This window comes from Aotus nancymaae, unplaced genomic scaffold (genome assembly GCF_030222135.1).
Source record: "Aotus nancymaae isolate 86718 unplaced genomic scaffold, 86718_ANA_hifiasm-v0.15.2.pri h1tg000003l, whole genome shotgun sequence".
NCBI classification, from domain to species: Eukaryota; Metazoa; Chordata; class Mammalia; order Primates; family Aotidae; genus Aotus; species Aotus nancymaae.
Genome location: NW_026988414.1, coordinates 56,226,155 through 56,249,618, shown reverse-complemented (window position 1 = coordinate 56,249,618; position 23,464 = coordinate 56,226,155). Strand labels below are relative to the sequence as shown.

Below are 23,464 nucleotides of genomic sequence, written 5' to 3'. Positions count from 1 at the left end.
ACTGCGCCCAGCCTACAAATATTTTTTTGAGTCCTTTTTCAGTTACTTTGCTTCTGCACCTAGGAGTGGAATTGATGTGTTGTATGGTTAATAATGAGAAACCTGTTTTCCATAGCAACTACACCATTTTACATCCCCATTAGTAATGCATGAAGGTTCCAATTTCTCCATGTACTTGTGAACACTTATTTTCTAGTGTTTTTTTTTTTTTGAGACAGGGTTTCGCTCTTGTTACCCAGGCTGGAGTGCAATGGCGCGATCTCAGCTCACCGCAACCTCCGCCTCCTGGGTTCAGGCAATTCTCCTGCCTCAGCCTCCCGAGTAGCTGGGACTACAGGCATGCGCCACCATGGCCAGCTAATTTTTTGTATCTTTAGTAGAGACGGGGTTTCACCATGTTGATCAGGATGGTCTCGATCTCTTGACCTCGTGATCCACCCGTCTCGGCCTCCCAAAGTGCTGGGATTACAGGCGTGAGCCACCGCGCCCGGCCCTAGTGTTTTTTTTTTAATAGTAGCCATCCTAGTGGGCGTGAAGTGGTATCTTGTGATTTTGATTTGCATTTCCCTAATAACTAGTGATGCTGAACATCTTACTTGGTTTTTGGCCATCTGTATATTTTCTTTGAAAAAGGTCTATTGAAGTATTTTGCCCATTTTCTGTTTTTTTTGAGACAGAGTCTCGCTCTGTCCCCAGGCTGGAGTGCAGTGGCATGATCTCGGCTTACTGCAACCTCTGCGTTCCAGGCTCAAGCAATTCTCCTGCCTCAGCCTCCCGAGTAGCTGGGACTACAGGCACGTCCTACCATGCCTAGCTAATTTTTTATATTTTTAGTAGAGATGGGGTTTCACCATGTTAGCCAGGATGGTCTCCATCTTCTGAACTCATGATCCACCCGCCTCAGCCTTCCAAAGTGCTAAGATTACAGGCATGAGCCACCAGTCCCTGCCTTGCCCAATTTCAAGTTGGGTTGTTTATCCTGTTAAGTTATAAGAGTTCTTGGCTGAGTGTGGTGGCTCATGCCTATAATCCCAGCACTTTGGGAGGCCAGCCTGGCCAAAAAAGAAAAAAAAAGTGTTCTTTGTATATTCTGGATACTAGACCCTTACTGTATATATAATTTAAAAATATTTTCTCTCATTCTATGTATTGTCCTTTAACTTACTTTTTTGTTGTTATTTTTTGTTTTTTTGCGTGTATATGGATGGATTCTTTATTTTTTTTTTTTTGCATGCACTTAGGACATATATGGATGGAGTCTTTAGGATTTTGTGTATGTTATGATTATGTAATCTGTAGAGATAACTTTATTTCTTCATTTCTAATTTGGCCTACCTCCCTCCTTCCTTCCTTCTCTGTCTACAACTTCTAGTACTTTGTTGTGTAAGAGTGTCAAAAGTACACACTTTCTTGCTGATGATAGGGGAAAAGTTTTCAGTCTTTCACCATTGAGTATGATATTAGCCGTGGGCTTTTCTTTTTCTTTTTTTTTTTTTTTGAGACGGAGTTTCGCTCTTGTTACCCAGGCTGGAGTGCAATGGCGCGATCTCGGCTCACCGCAACCTCCGCCTCCTGGGTTCAGGCAATTCTCCTGCCTCAGCCTCCTGAGTAGCTGGGATTACAGGCACGCACCACCATGCCCAGCTAGTTTTTCGTGTTTTTAGTAGAGACGGTGTTTCACCACGTTGACCAGGATGGTCTCGATCTCTTGACCTCGTGATCCACCCGCCTCGGCCTCCCAAAGTGCTGGGATTACAGGCTTGAGCCACTGCGCCCGGCCTTCTTTTTCTTTTCTTTTTTTTTTTAGACTGAGTCTCACTCTGTTGCCAGACTAGAGTGCAGTGGTGTGATCTCGGTTCACCACATCCTCTGCCTTGCAGGTTCAAGCAGTTATCCTGCCTCAGCCTCCCGAGTAGCTGGGCCTACAGGTGCGTGTCACCACGCCCAGCTAATTTTTTTTAATTTTTATTATTATTTTTTGAGAAAGAGTCTCTTACTGTCACCCCAGCTGGAGTGAAATGGCGCGATGCTCCTGCCTCAGCCTCCTGAGTAGCTGTTAAACAGGCACCTGCCCCCATGGTCAGCTAAGTTTTTGTATTTTTAGTAGAGAGGGGGTTTCACTATGTTGGCCAGGCTGTTCTCGAACTCCTGACCTCGTGATCCACCTGCCTTAGCCTCCCAAAGTGCTAGGATTACAGGCATGAGCCACTGCACCCGGCTGCAGCTAATTTTTGTATTTTTAGTAGAGGTGCAGTTTCACCCTGTTGGCCAGGATGGTCTTGATCTCTTGACCTCATGATCCACCTGGCTCAGCCTCCCAAAGTGCTGGGATTACAGGCAAGAGCCACCATGCCTAGCCAGCTGTGGCCTTTTCTTATATGGCTTTTATCAGGCTGAGGAAATTCCCTTCTGGTCCTATTTTATTTAGTGTTTTTATCATGAAAGGATGTTAGATTTTGTCATATGCTTTTCTTTGTCAATTGAGGTGATGATCTGGTTTTTTTTTTTCCTCATTATTCCATTAGTGTGGTGTATTATATTGATTGACTTGCTAATGTTAGATTACCCTGGCATTTTGAGGATAAATAAATCCTACTTGGTTGTGGGATTCAATAAAAATTTTAATCATGAAAAGTATCTTTTCTTATAACTGAAGGACATTAGAAATCAATAACAGAAGGAAAATTGGAAAATTCACAAAAACAACACATTTGACAATATCTTTTTAATATACTGCTGAATTTACTTTGCTAGTATTTTGTTGAGATTATTGCATACCTATTTATAAAGGGATATTGGCCTGTAGTTTTCCTGTAGTGTCTTTGTCTCACTGTGTTGTCAAGATAACGCTGGTTTCATAGAATGAGTTAGGAAGTGTTTACTCCTTTTCAGATTTTCTGAAAGAGTTTGAGAAACTCTGGTATTAATTTTTCTTTTAATGTTTGGTAGAATTTACCAGTGAAGCCATCTGGTTCTGGGCTTTTCTTTGTTGGAAGGTTTTTCATTGCTGATTCAGCCTCCCTCCTTGTTATATGTCTATTTAGATTTTTATTTCTTTTTGAATCAGTTTTGAGTTTGTATGTTTCCAGAAATTTGTCCTTTTCATCTAGGTTATTCAATTTGTTGGCAAACAGCAGTTCTTAGTTTTCTCTTCTAAACTCTTTTTTTTTTCCTGTAAAATCAATAGTAATGTCTCAATTTTTATTTCTCATTTTAGTAATTTGAATCTTCTTTTTTCTCAATCAGTGCAGTAAAAGTTTGTCAAAGTTGATGTTTTCAAGGAACCAGCTTTTGTTTTTATTGATTTTTCTATATTGTTTTTCTATTCTGTTTCATTTATATCTCCACTCATCTTTATAATTTCCATTGTTTGCTAGCTTCGGGTTTAGTTTATTCTTTTTTAATTCCTTACGTAGTTATTGAGATTGTTCTTTTTATATAAAGTTATACAGCCATAACTTTTTAAAATCACTGGTTTTTTTTACTGCATCTTCCTAAGTTTCATGTGCTGTGATTTTGTCAAGTGTGTGTTAAATTTCCACATATTTGTGGATTTTCCAATTTTCCTTCTGTTGTTGATTTCTAACATCATTACTTTAATTTTAGATTTGTTGGTTTATCCTGGAGAATGATTCATATGCACTCGAGAAGAACCTGTATTCAGCTGTTGTTGGATGGAGAGTTCTTTGTTAGGTCTAACTGTTATGTCTAATTGTTCCAGTTGTTTAAGCCTCCTGTTTCTTTTCTATCTGTCTCTCTGTCTATCTATTTATCTATCTATCTGTCTATTTTTTGAGATGGAGTCTCGCTTTGTCACCCAAGCTGGAGTGCAGTAGCGCAATCTCAGTTCACTGCAACCTCTGCCTCCCAGATTTAAGCAATTCTCCTGCCTCAGCCTCCCTAGTAGCTGAGACTATAGGTACATGCCACCATGCCCGGCTCATTTTTTGTGTTTTTAGTAGAGATGGGATTTCATTGTGTTAGCCGGGATGGTCTCGATCTCCTGACCTCAGGTGATCCGCCCACCTCGACCTCCCAAAGTGCTGGGATTACAGGTGTGAGCCACCATGTCCGGCCACCTCCTGTTTCTTTATTGATCTTCTGTCTAGTTGTTCTACCCATTATGAAAAGTGGGGTATTAAAGTCTCCAACTATTACCGTAGAACTATTTCTTCAATTCTGTTGACTTTTGCTTCATTTATTTTATTTTATTTATTTTTTTGAGACAGGGTCTTACTCTGTTGCCCAGGCTGGAGTGCAGTGGCGCCATTACTGCACATTGCTGCCTTAACCTCCTGGGCTCAAGTTATTCTCCTATCTCTGCCTCCTGAGTAGATAGTACTATAAGCATGCTCTACGATGCTGAGCTAATTTTTTGTATTTTTTGTAGAGATGGGGTTTTGCCATGTTGCCCAGGCTGGTCTGGAACTCTTGGACTCAAGAGATATGCCTACCTCGGTCTCCTATGCTTCTTAGATTTTAGAGTTCTGTTGGCCGTATATAAGTTTATAATTGTATATATCTTCTTGCTGGATGGCATCTTTTACCAGTATATAATGTCCTCCTTTGTCTATTAAAACCTTAAAAGATTTTTTTTTTAGAGATGGGGTCTTGCTATGTTCCCCAGGCTGGCCTCAAACTCTTAGGCTCAAGTGCTCCTCTTGCATCAGCTTTCTGATAGCTGGGACTACAAACACATGCCAAAACGTCTTGTTTTTCTGTAACTTAAGGATTACAATTTTTTTTTTTTTTTTGAGACAAAGTCTCACTCTGTTGCCAAGGCTTGAGTACAGTGGCCTGATAACAACTCACTGTACCCTCTGCCTTCCAGGTTCAAGTGATTTTGTGCCTCAGCCTCCCAAGTAGCTGGGACTACAGGTGCCCACCACCACACCTAGCTGATTTTTGTATTTTTGTAGAGGCAGGGTTTCACCATGTTGGCCAGGCTCGTCTGGAACTCTTAACCTCAAGTGATGGCCTGCCTTGGTCTCTCAAAGTACTGAGATTACAGGTGTGAGCCACTGCACTCAACCAGGATTACAATTAAATCTTAAAATTAAAACAACTTACCTTTTTTTTTTTTGGATGGGGTCTCCCTTTGTTGGCCAGGCTGGAATGCAGTGGTGTGATCTCGGCTCACTGCAACCTTCACCTCTTGGGTTTAAGGGATTCTCCTGCCTCAGCCTCCCAAGTAGCTGAGACTACGGGTGCCTGCCACCATGCCTAGCTAATTTTTGTAAGTTTAGTAGAGACAGGGTTTCACCATATTGTCCAGGCTGGTCCCAAACTCCTGACCTTGTGATCTACCTGCCTTAGACTCCCAAAGTGCTGGGATTATAGGTGTGAGTCACCGCGCCTGGCAACAACTTAATTTTAAATATACAGACAGTCCTCAATCTACTGTGGTTTGACTTAGGATGTTTCGACTTTATGATGGGTTTATTGGGGTCTTAAATGCATTTTCCACTTGTGATGTTATTAATTTATGGTTTATTGAGGCATAATCCCATCATTGTTGAGCATTTATGTCAGTTCTGTTTCTATAGTATTCAGACACTCTGCTTCCCCATCTTTGTCTGTCCCTCTTTGGGTTGTCACAGATTATGGCTTTATATATTGTGTTTCCATTAACATAACTTTGTAAGTATTGTTTAATCTATTTAGTTTGCAATCATATAGGAAAAACAGAAAAATCATAGAGGAGTGAGTTATAAACCAAAAGTACAATAATACTGGCTTCTATATTTACCTATGTCATTCTCTTTAGCAGTACTGTTTACTTCTTCTTACGACTTCAAATTACTGTCTAGTGTCTTTTGCTTTCAGCCTGAAAAATCCTCTTTAGCATTTCTTACCAGGTCTACTGGTAGTAATGAATTCCCCTAGCTTCTGTTTATCTGAAAATATCTTAATTTCTCCTTCATTCCTGAAGGATAGTTTTGCCAAATATGGAATTCTTGGTTGACAGTTTTTTTTTTCTTTCATGGGTTTAAATATGTCATCCAGAAAGGAAAAACAAAAGTAAAAAAATTTAAAAGCTGAACACAGTGGTGGGTTTCCATAGTCTCAGTTACTCAGAAGGCTGAGGCAGAAGGAGCACTTGAGCCCAAGAGTTTGAAGCCAACTGAGGCTACATAGGGAGACCCTGCTGATCGAGATTGATCAATCGATCGATAGATTGATTGATTGATTTAAAAAAATCAGTCAGTATCCATCTGCCCATTCTTTGGTTTTTTACCTCCATGTTTTCTGATGAGAAAACTGCTATTAATCTTATTGAGAAATCTGATTTTCTTTAGGTGTTTGTGGTTTCGTTTAGCTGATTGAACACATTTTTAAAGTTGATACATAATAACTGTACAAATTTCTGGGGTACTCATTGAGCACATTTAAGTCAGTTGATTTAACATCTTTCTTTGTTGAGTGGACTTTTATTTATATGTGAATGTAGCTATTGCCTGTAGAAATAATTAGTTGACATCTTTGACTAGTAATTCCAATGTCTGGGCTTCCTCAGGGTTGGTTTTGTTAAATTCTTATTTTCCTGTGAATTGGCCATACTTTGGTGTTTTACATATTTTTGTTGAGAAGTAGACATTCTGGGTATATTATTTCTTGTGCGTGGCTGGAGCTGCCTGTGACTTTTCCAAATAATACTATTGCAGGATTTGTATTACTTGTTGGATGTGGTCGCTGATGTTTCTGTTTCATTATCTCTGTGGTCAGTCAGCAATCTGACAAGGATTTCCTTAAATATCTGGCTCCAAAAAGAAAAAAAGCATCTTGTCTTTAAGTCTTCCAATACAGATGCCGCTAGGGGAGGCTGCTGCCACCAAGAAAGTTAAAACCAACACACATATCTAGGCCAGGCACTCAGCATCGCCAGACCAACCAAAACATACAGTCACCACTTTTTACAGAACAGGTCCCCACTGCCTGCCCTGACACCAGCCTCCTTCTCCAGGAATTTGGGCTGCTGTCTCATCTGCAGAGGGATAAAGGAGTAGGGGTGGTAGTTGATTTGCACAGAGTGCTTACTTAACAAAAAGCAGCAACTTCTCCCTTCATCAAACACTCCCCTGTTTGTTCTAAGTGTCCTATCAGGTTTCAGAGTTCCAAAATAGTTATTCTAGTCTCTCATTCCAGCTTTCTGTTGCTTCTCTGATAGAGAGACTGAGAGCTGGAGCTGCCCACTCTCTTTTGTGACATCATTCCCACTTAACTTTTAAAACATCATGCATCTAAACCAGTTCACCCTGGCCCCTATTTTATATTAATTCAGCACATATAAAAGATTTATAATATATTAAGGATGTGATGGTGTTATAAAAAGCATGGGGTTTAGAGCCAAACAAACCTGTATTTGCACCCTAACTCTTTGGTATGACCTTGAGTAAATCACTGAACCTCTGAGCTTTATCTGTAAAATAGCTTTTATAAGAGTATTTGATAAGGAATATAAAAATGTAACTGGAAATGACAGTGTTATACCAACATTAGTTGATATTCCTGTTTGATCATTAACTGCTAAGTACTCAGTACCACACATCTTATTAGATGCATTATGTACACATTCCCAGCAATAGTTTTGTAAAGTTAAGTATTTTCTGTTTTTGTTTGTTTATTTAAAGAAGATGAAACTAAAGCTTAGAGATGTTTTAACAATTTTCCTGAAGTATAATTAGGCATCACATCCAGGACTTGCTGATAGCCACTGTAACACACTGCATCTTATCTGAGTTATACTATCTGATTTCAGAGTCTCTTTTTCTTTTTCCAGGAGTCACATGCCATAGGAAAAAAGCCTGAAAATCCAGCAGACATGATAGAAGAAGGGGAGCTTATCTTATCTGTGAATATCTTGTACCCTGTTATATTTCATAAGGTAAGTAGTAAAACCTTTTGCATTTGTGGGTAATAGTAACTTTTGTAAAAGTGTTTAATTATTTGAAGAGTCATATTCCTATGCTTACATTAAAAGTAAATGTTCTGGGCATGGTGGCTCATGCCTGTAATCCCAGCACTTTGGGAGGCCAAGGTGGGCAGATCACTTGAGGTTAGGAGTTTGAGACCAACCTGGGTAACATAGTGAGACCTTGTCTTTACTAAAAATCAAAAAAATTAGCTAGGCATGGAGATGCACACCTGTACTCCCAAGTACTTGGGAGGCTGAGGCGGGAGGATCACTTGAGCCTAGGAATTTAAGGTTGCAAGCGAGCTGTGATTGCACCACTGAACTCCAGCCTAGAAGACAGAGTGAGACCCTGTCTAATAAATGCAAGCATATGCTGCCTATCTGACATCTTATTTTTAGAGTTGACAGTCTATAATTTTGTGTCATCTCTTCTAATAAGTAATATTGGAAATAAGGTCAAATTGCAAATGATGTCTCGATCCAGTAGGATTACAGATATAGTATTAATATATATGCTTGATTTCTGCACTAGAAGCAACTGAAGGTATATGTAAATCCATAATGATTCTAGTTCTACAAATTCTTTTTTTTTATTATTATTTTAAGATGGGGTTTCTCCATGTTGGTCAGGCTGGTCTTGAACTCTTGTCCTCAGGTGATCCACCTGCCTTGGCCTCCAGAGTGCTTGGATTACAGGCGTGAGCTAGTTCTACAAATTCTTGAGGGATTTTTTTTGCAGAATAGGTGACTAATGGAGGAGTGGAGTGACCATGTTCACTAATTTAGAATACTTGGGAAGTTATTGAACTAAGCAGAGACAGCTCTTCTTTGATGAAAATACAGAAAGTTATTAAGTGAAGGGTATTCATGAATCTCTTAGGAGAAAGAACTCTTTCCTAGCCCAGAGTGTGTATATTCTTAATTCCCTAAATAGATGTGTCATAAACTCTGATAAGTTGTAATTGAAATACTAATATATATAAATTGCACTTAAGAATAAATAGGCTTGTACAAAGCATCTGGGATGTAGTTAGTACTAATTACCTTATTTGATTAAGATCTCAAATTACTGGCCAAGTGCAATGGCCCATACCTATAGTCTCAGCACCCTTGGAAGGCTGAGGTGGGCTGATCACTGGAGCTCAGGAGTTCGAGACCAACCTGAGCAACATGGCAAAACCTCATCTCTACAAAAAATACAAAAATTAGCTAGGCATGGTGGTGTGTGCCTGTAGTCCCAGCTACTAGGGAGGATTCCTTGAGCTGAGAGGTCAAGGCTGCAGTGAGCCAAGATTGTTACATGGCACTCCAGCCTAGGTGACAAAACGAGACTCTGTCCCCCACTGCCACCCTACTCCCAAAAAGAAAGATCCCAAATGACCAATCATAAAAACAAACCAAACCAAAGTAATTAATCTTTGGGTTTATAACCTTAGGTTACAGTATAGATTGCCTGACTTCAATGAAGTAACTCAGGAAATCTTAAGACTGTCTTGCTAGATGAAGTTAATATTCCAATGGCTCTTAATGCTCGTGTCAGTTTGATATCATCTTGATTATAAACTTTAGCTTAAAGTTTCCATGGCTAAGTATGTCAGTTGTACCCATGGGATTTTTTTGTTTGTTTGTTTTTGGAGACAGGGCCTTGCTCCATTGCCCAGGCTGGAGTGCAGCAGTACAGTCTCAGCTCACTGCAGCTTTACTCAAGTAATCCTCCCACCTCAGCCGCCCAAGTAGCTAGGACTACAAGCATGTATCACAGTGCCCAGCTAACTTTTAAATTTTTTGTAGAGATGGGGTTTTGCTTTGTTGCCCAGGTTGATCTCAAACTTCTAGGCTCAAGCAATCCTTCTGCCTCAGCCTCCCAAAGTGCTGGGATTACAGGTGTGAGCTGCTGTGCTTGGCCATTCCATGGGATTCTAATTTATGGAGGTGATGGAGTGATGACATGGAGAGGCTATGCTGCCATTGAAAGAAGATTTTTATTACATTTCCTTAGAGGAAGGAAGGGGCATACCATGTAGGGCCACAGGAAGCAGCACCATTCTCAGTCAGGAGGTGGAAAGGGGAGAGAGGAAGGCATAGATCACAGTTTTTTGGGGGGTTTCTGTGGGAAAGACAAGATAGAGAAGAGTAAACAGTTGAGGATTGGCTAGTTGGAATAATTCCAGTAGGTTTGGGGGCAGAGGGACTGTCTGTTGTAGCCTGATGCTTGGCCCTGTGTGGATTGAGGTTGGTGGAATACCAGGGGAAATAGTGGCTAGGTGTGTGAGGGTTAGATAAAGGAGGTGGTTTCAGAGTGGCTCCGGATCACAGGGGAGATGTAAACAATGTTGACCATTAGTTTGGCCCTGTAATTATTGGATGTGAAAATACAGAACACCAAGTTATGGGGACAATTTAAACTTTAGAAAACCAGCAATTTAATTTTGATCTAGTCATGACAGGATTTGTAGTTTTATTGCTTTGTCTCTAAGTGAACACTTATTTATTCTTTGACTTTTAGCACAAAGAACACAAACCATACCAAACAATGCTGGTATTGGGCAGTCAAAAGCTCACAGAACTGAGGGATTCAATTTGCTGTGTCAGTGACCTCCAGATTGGTGGTGAATTCAGCAACACTCCTGACCAAGCCCCTGAGCACATCAGCAAAGTAAGATGATTTCCTCCCATAAAACAAAAGGAAATAACAAGCTAAGAAAACAGTGATTACTCTAGCAGGTTCATACATGTCCTAGTAAATCCTTTCTTCTCCTGTAGGATTTCATTAAGCTGTTATACTATCTCATTCCTTCCCTTTATCACCAGAACTGTCAGTACTGTTTCCCTCACAGCAGATCCCAAGAATGTTCCTCAAGTTTGCAAGACAATAAACGACTAATACAGTTGCCTAAAACTGTAGATAATGACTTTGTTCAAATGAACATAATAGTAGACTCTTAGATTATATTCTATTAATAACAAGTAATTTCTTATACAAGTTATTCCATTTATATGCTGAGATAAGGAAAGTTTGTTTGTTTGTTTGTTTTGAGACAGAATCTCACTCTGTTGCCCAGGCTGAAGTGCAGTGGTGTGATAACAGCTCACTGTGACCTTTGCCTCCTGGATTCAAGCCATTCTTGTGCTTCAGCCTCCCAAGTAGCTGAGATTACAGGTGTGCGCCACCATGGCCTGGTTAATTTTTGTGTTTTTAGTAGAGACAAGGTTTTGCCATATTGGCCAGGCTGGTCTCAAACTTCTGGCCTCAAGCGATCTGCCTGCCCCAGCTTCCCAAAGTGCTGGGATTACGGGTGTGAGCCACCGTGCCGGCCAGGAAAGTTTATTAATGGATGACTTATGATTTAAAAGGAAAACATTTTTGTTCTTTTAGAGTTCACCTTGTAATTAATAATTATGCCAAAAGATATTAAGTTGCTTAAATCACCTAAGATGAAGTTCTATGGAAGTGTTTTGTAAAAATACAATTATATATATGAAAGTTTGTTTTGTTTCCAAAATAAGTCAATAGTTACTTTTTTTTTTTGAGACAGGGTCTCAGTCTGTCTCCCAGGCTGGAGTGCAGTGGGTCTATCTTGGCTCACTGCAACCTCTACCTCCCGGATTCAAGCAATTCTTCTGCCTCAGCCTCCCGAGTAGCTGGTATTACAGGTGCCTGCCACCATGTCTGGCTAATTTTTGTATTTTTAGCAGAGACAGGGTTTCACCATATTGGCCCAACTAGTCTTGAACTCCTGACCTCGTGATCCACCCTCCTCAGCCTCCCAAAGTGCTGGGATTACAGGTGTGAGCCACCGCACCTGGCTAATAGTTACTTTTTTAGAAGCTTTATTTTGGACCCTGCTTACTTACCTTTTTGAGGATGAAGAGTATATTAAGTGACAGATTTTGTAGTGTAGCAGCTAGGCATATGACATGAAGTACATTATACGTTTTACTTTCCATAACCTGTGAGGAAGGTAAGGGCTTTACTCACATTTTACCTGAGAAAACAGAGGGTCAGTGACATTCAGTGACTGGTCCAAGAAGAAACAACATAGCCAATCTTGCAAGAGTGCCTGATGCGAACACAAGATGATCTGTAAGTGGTATTGAAGACAAAAAAGAAAAATGGAAGCTTCAAAAAAGTAGGTGAAAACTTAAAATATTAGGGCAAAATTATTGTAGTACCTGAAACATATATCTCCTATACATAAATTGCTTTTTATCCTTACCACAATCCTGTGAGACACTGTGGCAGATATTATTATTCTCATTTTACAAATGAGGAAACAGGTCTGAGAAGTGATTGCTACATACCAGAATCACAAAGCTAGTAAGTGGTAGGTTAAGGAAAAGAACTCAGGTCTTCTGACCCGCATCCAGGGGTCTGTTTCTAAATATATGGTGAGTTTAACAGTGCTTCTCAATTCTGGTTGCATATTTTTTTCCAGGAGCTTTGGAAAAATATGATCCTGAAAGATTTGAGTTTCGCTCTTGTTACCCAGGCTAGAGTGCAATGGCGCGATCTCGGCTCACCGCAACCTCTGCCTCCTGGGTTCAAGCAATTCTCCTGCCTCAGCCTCCTGAATAGTTGGGATTACAGGCATGCGCCACCATGCCCAGCTAATTTTTTATATTTTTAGTAGCGACGGGGTTTCACCATGTTGACCAGGATGGTGTCGATCTCTTGACCTCGTGATCCACCCGCCTCGGCCTCCCAAAGTGCTGGGATTACAGGCGTGAGCCACCGCGCCCGGCCTGATCCTGAAAGATTCTTAACTAATGAGTCTGAGTTGACACTTGGTGTTTGGTGTTTTTGTAATTTGATTTTGCAGTCAGGATTGAGAGCCACTCCTTTGATAGAAACTCTGGTAAAATGAGTTAAGAAACTTTGAAGGTTCAGACCAGTTGTGCTGCAACTATGGTACCTGGGGCAAGATTGCTTGAGGAAAAATAGAAATTCAGATTCTGTCTGCCTAAGAATTATTGAAAATATAAAGAAAGAAATACGAAAAATGCTAGAAAAACATAACTTGATGATCATTGTTATCACTGGGGAAACATTAAAAATAGGACTTTGTTTAGTTTTTAGTTCTAGTATCCAACACAACTTACTGCTGTGTATGCGTACAATAAAATAATGTTTATTTGATTTCTAATTGGGTTCCTTTCATGAATCTCAGGAGAATATGCACATTTAAATCAAACGTAGTGATTAAAACAGCAGTAGGGTAAAATTGAAAGTAGTAGCAGTTTTTGTAACACATATTAGTGTGATTTTATGATATATAAATTTTAAATTAATACTTATAGCAATGTCATAATTGCTAATAGTTGACTTTCTCTCAATACCATCTGTTTTCTTATAGGACCTATACAAATCAGCCTTTTTTTATTTTGAAGGAACATTTTATAATGATAAAAGATACCCAGAATGCAGAGATTTGAGCAGGTATAGTTTCCAAAAATCTTCTCAAAGTCTTTCTTATTTCTGGTTATCAAAGTAACAATATCTCCACAAATCCTATTATTGGGCTATTAAGGATCTTTGCTGAGGAATTACTGATAAATCTTGTCTTGAGCATTACATACATGCAAATAAAATTAGCTAGGCACAGTAGTCCCAGCCACTCAGGAGGCTGAGGCTGGAGACTCTTTTAAGGCCAAGAGTTCAAGGCTATATAGCATGCTATAATCTTGCCTGTGAATACTCACTGCACTCCAACCTGCATAATATAGCAAGACTCTGTCTCTTAAAAAAAAAAAAAATTAAATCCCATCAACATGCATTATTAGTCTCTGGCCTTTATATACAGGTAATAGTGGTAAATTAACCTTTCACTATTTTTTCTGCTTATCCAGTATTTACTATTGTTTGCCCTAGGTGATGGTGATATATATGTTACTTAAGTACATACATAGGAAAAATCTATATCTAAGCTCATTTTAATGAGACCATACTTTCATTATCAGGCTGGAGTACAGGGGCATGACCTCGGCTCACTGCAACTTCCACCTCCTGGGTCAAGCCATTCTCATGCCTCAGCTTCCCAAGTATCTGAGATTACAGGTGTGTGCCACCATGCCCGGCTAATTTTTTGTGTTTTTAGTAGAGATAGGGGTTTCGACATGTTGGCCAAGCTGGTCTTGAACTGCTGGCCTCAAGTGAGCAGCCTGCATTGGCCTTCCAAAGTGCTAAGATTACAGGCATGAGTCACCACGCCCAGCCTATGGTAGTCATTTTTAATCTATATTCTAACCTAACAGTTCAAACCTGTTGGTTTCATCATTTCTTTTCTTTATTTATTTTTTTTGAGACAGAGTTTCGCTCATTGCCTAAGCTGGAATGCAATGGCATGCTCTCAGCTCACCGCAACCTCTGCCTCCCAGGTTCAAGAGATTCTCCTGCCTCAGCCTCCCGAGTAGCTAGAATTATAGACATGCACCACCACGCCTGGCTAATTTTGTATTTGTAGTAGACACAGGGTTTCTCCAGGTTGGTCAGGCTAATCTTGAACTCCCGACCTCAGGAGGCCTCAGCCTCCCATAGTGCTGGGTTTACAGGCATGAGCCACCTCGCCTGGCCTTGCATTTCTTTATACTGTATATGACTGAGAGCCCCAATAAGCTACTGTTTATGTGGGTTATAACTATCAATGTTTATGATATTAAAAATTGAGACTAAAAAATTTGAAATATTAAATAATCTCATGACATGCTAACATTTTGTGAAAAATATCTTTCAAAACACAACAATGAATTGTGTTTTGAAAATGCATTGCTTATACATCTTGCTGAAATGAAATGTATTGTTATACATTTTGCATTTAAGCTAAAGTGATACACATCATGTAGCCTGCAGAAAACTGGTCCATCATGAAAGGATAAGAGTTGAAAGGGCAGATAACATCTTAGTATTATTGTTAAGATAATTTTGACCTCAAGGACCATACTTTGAGAACTGCTGCTCTAATAGTTTAAGAAAAATTCAGCATTCCTAATCCCAACATGTGTCAGACATTTTGGTCTTCATCTCAAGATGACAACTGTCCAGTTAGTTGGGTGAGCTAGGTTAATGTGAATTACTGCAGTCACAAACCGCTTTCTGTAATTCTGAAGTTTTTGTTGAAAAATGATGTATATTTGCCTTTTCTCCCCTCAGAACTATCATTGAGTGGTCAGAGTCCCATGATAGAGGCTATGGAAAGTTTCAGACTGCCAGAATGGAAGATTTTACCTTCAACGACTTATGTATTAAGCTAGGTTTTCCTTACTTATACTGTCATCAGGGAGACTGTGAACATGTCATTGTCATTACTGACATAAGGTAGGTGGCAGCACTTAGGACATTTTGCTACTTTAAAAATTTTTCTTTTACAAAAGCACAGATAGTTTTTTAAAAAATAAGAAGAGTAAAAGTAATAATCATTGCAGCTTGGCCTGGGAGCAGCAAAAATAGTGTTTTCTTTCCATGCAGTAACCAACTCTTTCCATCCATTTGCATCCTCTATTGTTCATTTTTTTTGGAAAATCTAGAAGAAATACTTTACTATTAGATGGTTAAAAATTGTGTTAATACTTTAAAAAGCATCTCCATTTTGTATTAAACAGCCATTATTCAGGTAGTTGTTATCTATTTGTATATAACATTGCAACTTTATTTTTAGGTTTGTCTTTTTGCCAAAATTTGAAGGAGATAAAAGGGAATTGGAGGAAAAGAAGACTAACTCTAATATTTGACAAATGTGAAGTCTAATCTTTTTATAAAGGTTTAAATTGGGAAGGAGATAGTCTAAAATGAGATTTGGGGATGAATTGTAAATTTTGGACAGTTAATAGCTCTATTGCATGAATAGGGTGATTCATTTCGTCTTTATTTAGGAAATCTCAGTTTAAGAAGGAATGCTATGTACGAATAAACCCTGCTCCATTGCTGGTTTGATTCCTTATAAGAGACCATTTAAAGTTTTTTGTGGAAACAGTAACATACCCAACATACCCATGTTTGACCAGTAATTAGAAACCAGTAATTACTGGTATTAATTAGTAATTTATTATACCAATAATAGAAACTGATGTCTGCCAGGTGCAGTGGCTCACGCCTTTAATCCCAACACTTTGGGAGATTAAGGTGGGCACATTGCTTGAGCCCAGGAGTTCTAGACCAGCCTGGACAACATGGTGAAACTCTGTTTCTACCAAAAATTAGTTGGGCATGGTGGTATGGTGCCTGTAATCCCAGCTACTGAGGCTAAAACATGAGGATTGCTTGAGACCAGGAGGTCAAGGCTGCAGTGAGCTGTGATCGTGCCATTGTGTTCCAGCCTGAGTGACAGAGTGAGACCTTGTCTCAAAAAAAAAAGGAGGGGAAGGAGGAAAGGAGGGAAGAAGGAAGGGAGAGAGGGCGGAAGGAAAGGAAGGAGGGAGGGAGAAAGATCCAGGGTCTGGAGCCAAAAGCATATAGAACTCAGGAAGGATGTCTGGGAAGAAAATAGAACTGGTAGGCTCCCAGTTGTTCACTGTTCTGTCAGAAAATAGGGAAGTGAATTCGTGACAGATACATTAAAAATGTAAACAGGAGAGAATTAATAGCTAGAAAACAAAATCTTGTCCAATAAAAGTCAACTGTGTGGCTTAGGTAGAAGTAGCACTAATTCATCATAAATTAAATATCTGTTTAACCAAAATTATAGTAGTTCTATGGGGAGAAGTTGAGGAGCTAAATTCTAAAGAAACAATTAAGAATGGAAAACAGTTGCCCCTAGGGAAGAAGAATGGGGAGGCAAGAGTCAGAAGAGTATATAAACCTTGGATTTATATGACTTTAAAATTATAGACAGTACATTTATGTCTCTGATGTTTTTAAAATTTTATATAAGCAGCCTGACACAGTGGGTCATGCCTATAATCCCAGCACTTTGGGAGGCCAAGGCAGGCATATTAACTTGAGGTCAGGAGTTCAAGACCAGCCTGGCCAACATGGTGAAATCCTGTCTCTACTAAAAATACAAAAATTAGCTGGGTGTGGTGCTGTGTGCCTGTAGTCCCAGCTACTCGGGAGAGTGAGGCATGAGAATCGCTTGAACCCGGGAAGCAGAAGTTGCAGTGAGCCTAGATCGTACCACTGCACTCCAGCCTGGGCGACAGAGCGAGACTCTGTCTCAAAAAAAAAAAAAAATTGGCCAGGCGCAGTGGCTCACGCCTGTAATCCCAGCACCTTGGGAGGCCGAGGCAGGCGGATCACGAGGTCAAGAGATCGAGACCATCCTGGCCAACATGGTGAAACCCTATCTCTACTAAAAAAATACAAAAATTAGCTGGGCATGGTGGCACGCACCTGTAGTCCTAGCTACTCAGGAGGCTGAGGCAGGAGAATTGCTTGAATCTGGGAGGCAGAGGTTGCAGTGAGCCGAGATCGCGCCATTGCACTCCAGCCTGGCACCTGGCAACAGAGCAAGACTCTGTCTCAAAAAAAAAAAAAAAGAAAAAAAATTACATACGCTGTTCTGCCTGCTCTTCCATTCAAATGTGGGAAAATGTGCCAGCCTTGTAATAAACATAACATGGAAGGCAATCCATGTTCTCTCTGATGGTCTTATTTTCTGAACATTTTTTTTCTGAGACAGAGTCTCACTCTGTGGCCCAGGCTGGACTACAGTGGCACACTCTTGGCTCACTGCCACCTCTGCCTCCCAGGTTCAAGCAATTCTCATCCCTCGGCCTCCCAAGTAACTGGGTTTACAGGCACACACCACCGTGTCCAGCTAATTTTTGTGTTTTTAGTAGAGACGGGGTTTCACCATGCTGGCCAGGCAGGTCTTGAACTCCTGACCTTAGGTGATCTGCCAGCCTCAGCCTCCCAAGGTGCTGGGATTACAGGCGTGAGCCACTGCACCCAGCCTTTTCCATACATTCCTTATAGTGTAGGCATATCTCTATAAACAACGTGATTCCAAGACTGAAGGATAAAAACATGACCCTTATACTCACAGTAACTTCTTGATATGGTGATCAATAAAAGAAACATGATCTGTTTGAATGTCAAAGAAAAGGCACTTTACACATTTTTTTTCTTGAGAAAGACCTAATCACTCTGTCACTCAGGCTTGAGTGCAGTGGCACAATCATGGCTCAATGGAGCCTTGACCTTCTGGGCTCAAGCAATCCTCTTGCCTCAGCCTGCCCCATAGCTGAGATCATAGGCATATGTCACCGCGCCTGTCCATTTTTTTTTTTTTTTTTTTTGTAGAGTCAGGGTCTCACTTTATTTCCCAGGCTGGTCTTGAACTCCTGAGCTCAAGCGATCCTTTTGCCTTGGCCTCCCAAAGTTCTGGGATTATAGATGTGAGCCACCACGTCTCCCCTTTTATTTTTAAAACAGTTTACATTTATTAATAGTATGCAGGCCGGGCACAGTGACTCATGCCTGTAATCCCAGCACTTTGGGAGGCCAAGGTGGGCAGATCACAAAGTCAGGAGTTCAAGACCAGCCTGGCCAACGTAGTGAAACCCCCGTCTCTACTAAAAGTACAAAAAATTAGCCAGGCTTAAGGTCAGGAGTTTGAGACCAGCCTGGCCGACATAGTGAAACCCTGTCTCTACTGAAAGTACAAAAAATTAGCCAGGCTTGTTGGCGAGCCCCTGTAGTTCCAGCTATTCAGGAGGCTGAGGCAGGAGAATTGCTTGAACCCAGGAGGTAGAGGTTGCAGTGAGCTGAGATTGTCCCATTGCACTCGACCCTGGGCAACAGTGCAAGACTCTGACTCCAAAAAAAAAAAAAAAGAGTATGCAATGTAGGGCTTTTAAGGCAATTTAGAGAAGTCATTTTCATCTTACAGGTGGATTTAATCATTCAGTGCCATTCCCTAACACCAACTTTCAAAAGCTAATCATTTTCTGATGATGAAGTTTTAATTTAAAAAACAAAATCAAATTTTAGTATTGTTAGAGACCTTTAGAACAATTTTGTGTAGTCCTTTCATTTTTCAGAAGACTCTGAAGTCTGTTATGATTTAAAGGATTTACCCACAGCCATGGAGCTGATTAGTGGCAGAACAGAGATTGACTTCCATTTATTTTTGTAATAAAAATTTTGAAACTTCTTAAAGGTTTCATAATTCTGATACTTAAAACTAAGATTCTACCAATTCATATTGTACCAAGAGTCAGAATTAGATTTTAATAAAGGGGACATTAAAAAAATAAGAGCCACATTGTAACAACCAGTTAATCTCGGTAAAATATCACTGAGTAGCTTTGCTCAAATTATGTTTCATTACGGTGTACTAAATGTTAGCCAGGTGTGGTGGCTCACACCGTAATCCCAGCACCTTGGGAGGCTGAGGTGGGAGATCACTTTAGGCCAGGAGTTTGAGACCATCCTGACAACATAGTGAGACCCTGTCTCTACAAAAATTAAAAAAATTATCTGGGTGTGGTTGGTGCGTGCCTGTAGTCCCAACCACTGGAGAGGCTGAGGTGGGAGGACTGCTTGAGCACAGGAGTTTGAGGCCACAGTGAGCCATGATCATGCCACTATACTCCATCCTGGGTGACAGAGCAAGACGCCATTTCAAAAAATAAAAATAAAAGGTACTAGTGGTAAGCAAAGCAAGGATTCACTGATAGAATACATTTAAGAAATGCTCTACATAATAACTCCCTCTTTATGGGGTCACAGTGTACATGACCGTAAAGGAATTTGGGAAGTCTAAGGAAAGAAAACCTTGCTTAATCCAAAATGCTCTTGGAGAAAGTATTTTGTGGAACACAATTTGGTCAAACATGGCATTAAAAAGTAATTTAGCAATGTCTTGAAAGGAAAAATTGAAAATACCTATTTTCCTAATACTCAGGTGCGGATATATTTAATAGCGCATTAAAATTTGTCACTTGAGCCGGGCGCGGTGGCTCATGCCTGTAATCCCAGCACTTTGGGAGGCCGAGGCGGGTGGATCACGAGGTCAAGAGATCGAGACCATCCCAGTCAACATGGTGAAACCCCGTCTCTACTAAAAATACAAAAAATTAGCTGGGCATGGTGGTGCGTGCCTGTAATCCCAGCTACTCAGGAGGCTGAGGCAGGAGAATTGCCTGAACCCAGGAGGCGGAGGTTGCGGTGAGCCGAGATCGCGCCATTGCACTCCAGCCTGGGTAACAAGAGCGAAACTCCGTCTCAAAAAAAAAAAAAAAAAAAAAAATTGTCACTTAATATTTATCACTTTAATATCTTTATTTTCCCATGAACAAAAGGCTTGTGCATCATGATGACTGCTTGGATAGGACACTGTATCCCCTCCTTATCAAGAAGCACTGGCTGTGGACCAGAAAATGTTTTGTTTGTAAAATGTATACAGCTAGGTGAGTGATAATGTATTTTTTTTAATCTGAGAAATGGTAGTTTTATTTTGACTTTTGGTATTTATCTTCCATTCTGGATCTAAGAATTTTTGCACTTTAGTTTATAAATATGAAATATTATCTAGTAGGAAAGTGCTACAAAATCAAAAACAGTTGAGTGAGTTAAAACTAACATTGTTAAACAGTAAGGAAATATTATATGTACACAAGTCCAGGGGTAGGTAAAATTTCAGGCTTGTAAAATGTATACAGCTAAATGAATAAAAGGTACTAGTGTTAAGCAAAGCGCGGATTCTCCGATAGAATACATTAATGCTCTATACAATAACTCCCTGTTAGAGGGTCACGGTGTACATTACCATAAAGGGATTTGGGAAGTCTAAGGAAAGAAAACCTTGTTTAAGCCAAAATACTCAGGGAGCCATGTTCTTTCTGCCTCTTGTCTACATAGTTTACATAATCAGCTTCATCCCCCAGCTTCTCAATAAAAGAAAAAAACCATAGCATATGAAGTTAAAATATAGTTTTATAAAATGGTTTACTTTATATGATTCTACATGTTTAGATTATTAGGCATTTCTTACTGTGGGTCAAAAAAAAAAGTTCGTTGCTTTTGGAGGCTGAGGTGGGAGGACTGCTTGAGGACAGGAGACCAGCCTGGAAAACATAGCAATAACATCTCTATAAAATAACATCTGAAAGCCACTCGGAGGAAAGAGAATTTAGTACAGGTTGAGCATTCCAAATCCAAGAATCAGAAATCTAAAACCTGAAAGTTTTTGAGTGCCAACATATGATACTCAAATGATCATTGGAGCATTTTGGATTTGATTCTCAGTTTTGGAATGCTCAACCAGTAAGTATATGCATAATATATTCAAACATCTGAAGAAAATCTGAAATTTGAAATACTTCTTTCTGGTCCCAAGCATTTCAGACAAATGATACTCAACCTGTATCTTCAGTTTGTTTTGCCCTCCCACAATATTCTTTTCTAAAAGATCAGTAGGAAACATAATTAATCAGATTAAAGTGAAAATAAAGTTAAAGGCAAACATTTCATGAGATGCAGAATTCAAACATCCCATATAATAGCATCTTCATGCTATTCAGCATTTTGGTTGAATAATGTTGCCCATATTGCTCTTTGCATATACTTCATATTGTAGCATAATCTTGAGTTCTAGAGGTAAAAGAGTTGTAGTTTTCAAATTAACCAGGACTCATCTATCAGTTAAGAAGGTAAATTAAGCAAAAGTATATCAGATCTATAGCATCTAATTTTGTTATGGTTGTTCAAAATGATCTGTTAGAAGAAAATGACCATATTCATACTTGGAGGATAGGTATGTCATGGCAAATGTGTCATGCTTTCAAGTAGATTTATATTCTTCCTTTAAGGATATTACAGAGAAACACCATTCTGCAATGTTTTTTTTTTTGAGACAGAGTTTTGATCTTGTTGCCCAGGCTGGAGTGCAATGTCACAACCTCAGCTCACTGCAACCTCCACCTCCTGAGTTAAAGTGATTTTTCTGCTTCAGCCTCCCGAGTAGCTGGGACTACAGGCATGAACCATCACACATGGCTAATTTTGTATTTTTTTTTAACAGAGACAAGGTTTCTCCATGTTGGTCAGGCTGGTCTTGAACTCCTGACCTCAGGTGATCTGCCCGCCTCAGCCTCCCAAAGTGCTGGGATTACAGGCGTGAGCCACCACACCCAGCCTCTGGAATGTTTCTTAAAGTTAGATGCCCGTTTGCTTTGTAGAGAGAGTATCAGTGGTGATGCATTTCTATCTGTAAACAAAATTATTTAAAGGATTATTATGCATTAATAACAGACTGATAAGAAATAGTGGGAATGTTATATTTACATATTACTACAGGTCATAACTTAAAGCATGTTAAGATATGGAAAATTTGATTGTAATGATGTACTTCTTTTTTTAAAAACTACAGATGGGTGACGAACAATGACAGTTTTGCACCAGAGGACCCATGTTTCTTTTGTGATGTTTGCTTCCGAATGCTCCACTATGATTCAGAAGGCAACAAACTGGGGGAATTCCTTGCTTATCCTTATGTTGATCCTGGAACCTTTAATTAAGAATAGCTACACACACAAAAGTACCCCCTCATGAAGTAACTGTTCTCTTGGATGGTTACCTTATTTCTAAGAAACGCCACTGAGGAACAGGATCCACTTTGAACAGTCTGTTAAAGCTACCAAAAAAAATGTCTGAATCACAGATATTCTTATAATGATTGTATTTAAATGTTAATAACATTAATTTCATATTTATTCCAAAGTGTATTTTTTAATTTAGTGCTTTTTACCCATTTTGAGTTATTTAAGTTGTATTACTTTATGTAGTTTGGCTATAAATCCTTTGTCAGTCACATATATTCTTTCACTCAATCCATGCCTTCCCTATTCATCTCTGTCCAGTGTTTTTTGCTAAAGATAGAATGAATGATACATCAAGTAGTAGAAGTGTTTTGAAAATTCTTTGAAGAATGTGTGAGAGCTACACCTACCATGAGGCTTCCAAGGTAAAGATCCTTCAAACATCTTTTGGAAATGGAAATTAGGGAAAAGAATAATGATGAATTATTTACAAATAAGACAAAATTAATAGCGTTGGGTTTATTTATTTATTTTGAGACGAAGTCTTGCTTATCGCCCAGGCTGGAGTGCAATGGCGCAATCTTGGCTCACTGCAACCTCTGCCTCCTGGGTTCCAGCGATACTCCTGTCTCAGCCTCCTGAGTAGCTGGGATTACAGGCTCCTGCTACCATGCCCAGCTAATTTTTGTATTTTCAGTAGCGATGGAGTTTCATCATATTGGCCAGGCTGGTCTTGAACTCCTGACCTCAGGCAGTCCTCCCACCTCGGCCTCCCAAAGTGCTGAGATTACAGGCATGAGCCACCGTGCCTGGCTGCTTTGGGGTAATTTGTAGTGTGCTATTTAGAAATGTTAGGTTTTGTTTTGAAGGAAACTAGGTACACAGACATGTTAATAAGACTATGAATAATTAATGTAAAAAGATCTTGAGTATGTACTCTTAACTCCTGAAATAACATTAACTTGAAGCTTTATTTTCTGATAAAAGCTTTATGAATGCTATAAATTGAAAATATGTCAATTTAATATCATGATTTAAAAAACAATAGCAGATTTCATATGACTGTGAGGACAT

The 23,464-nt window shown here is 39.6% G+C and overlaps 1 protein-coding gene across 7 annotated transcripts in view; it reads left to right on the top strand.

The window, feature by feature from the left end:
- The window catches only part of SNAPC3 (small nuclear RNA activating complex polypeptide 3), a 74,745-nt gene that overhangs the window by 16,993 nt on the left and 34,288 nt on the right, over window positions 1-23,464 (top strand). For 5 of the 7 annotated variants that reach the window (XM_064381434.1, XM_064381430.1, XM_064381427.1 and 2 more), the window contains exons 4-9: window positions 7,781-7,885; window positions 10,422-10,571; window positions 13,270-13,352; window positions 15,063-15,227; window positions 20,153-20,260; window positions 22,222-22,815. In XM_064381434.1, coding sequence (XP_064237504.1) covers window positions 7,781-7,885; window positions 10,422-10,571; window positions 13,270-13,352; window positions 15,063-15,227; window positions 20,153-20,260; window positions 22,222-22,369 — 759 coding nt within the window. In that variant the 3' untranslated portion in view covers window positions 22,370-22,815. The remainder of the gene's footprint in view (window positions 1-7,780; window positions 7,886-10,421; window positions 10,572-13,269; window positions 13,353-15,062; window positions 15,228-20,152; window positions 20,261-22,221; window positions 22,816-23,464) is intronic. The other 2 variants (XM_064381436.1, XM_064381441.1) reach the window with 2 other exon arrangements.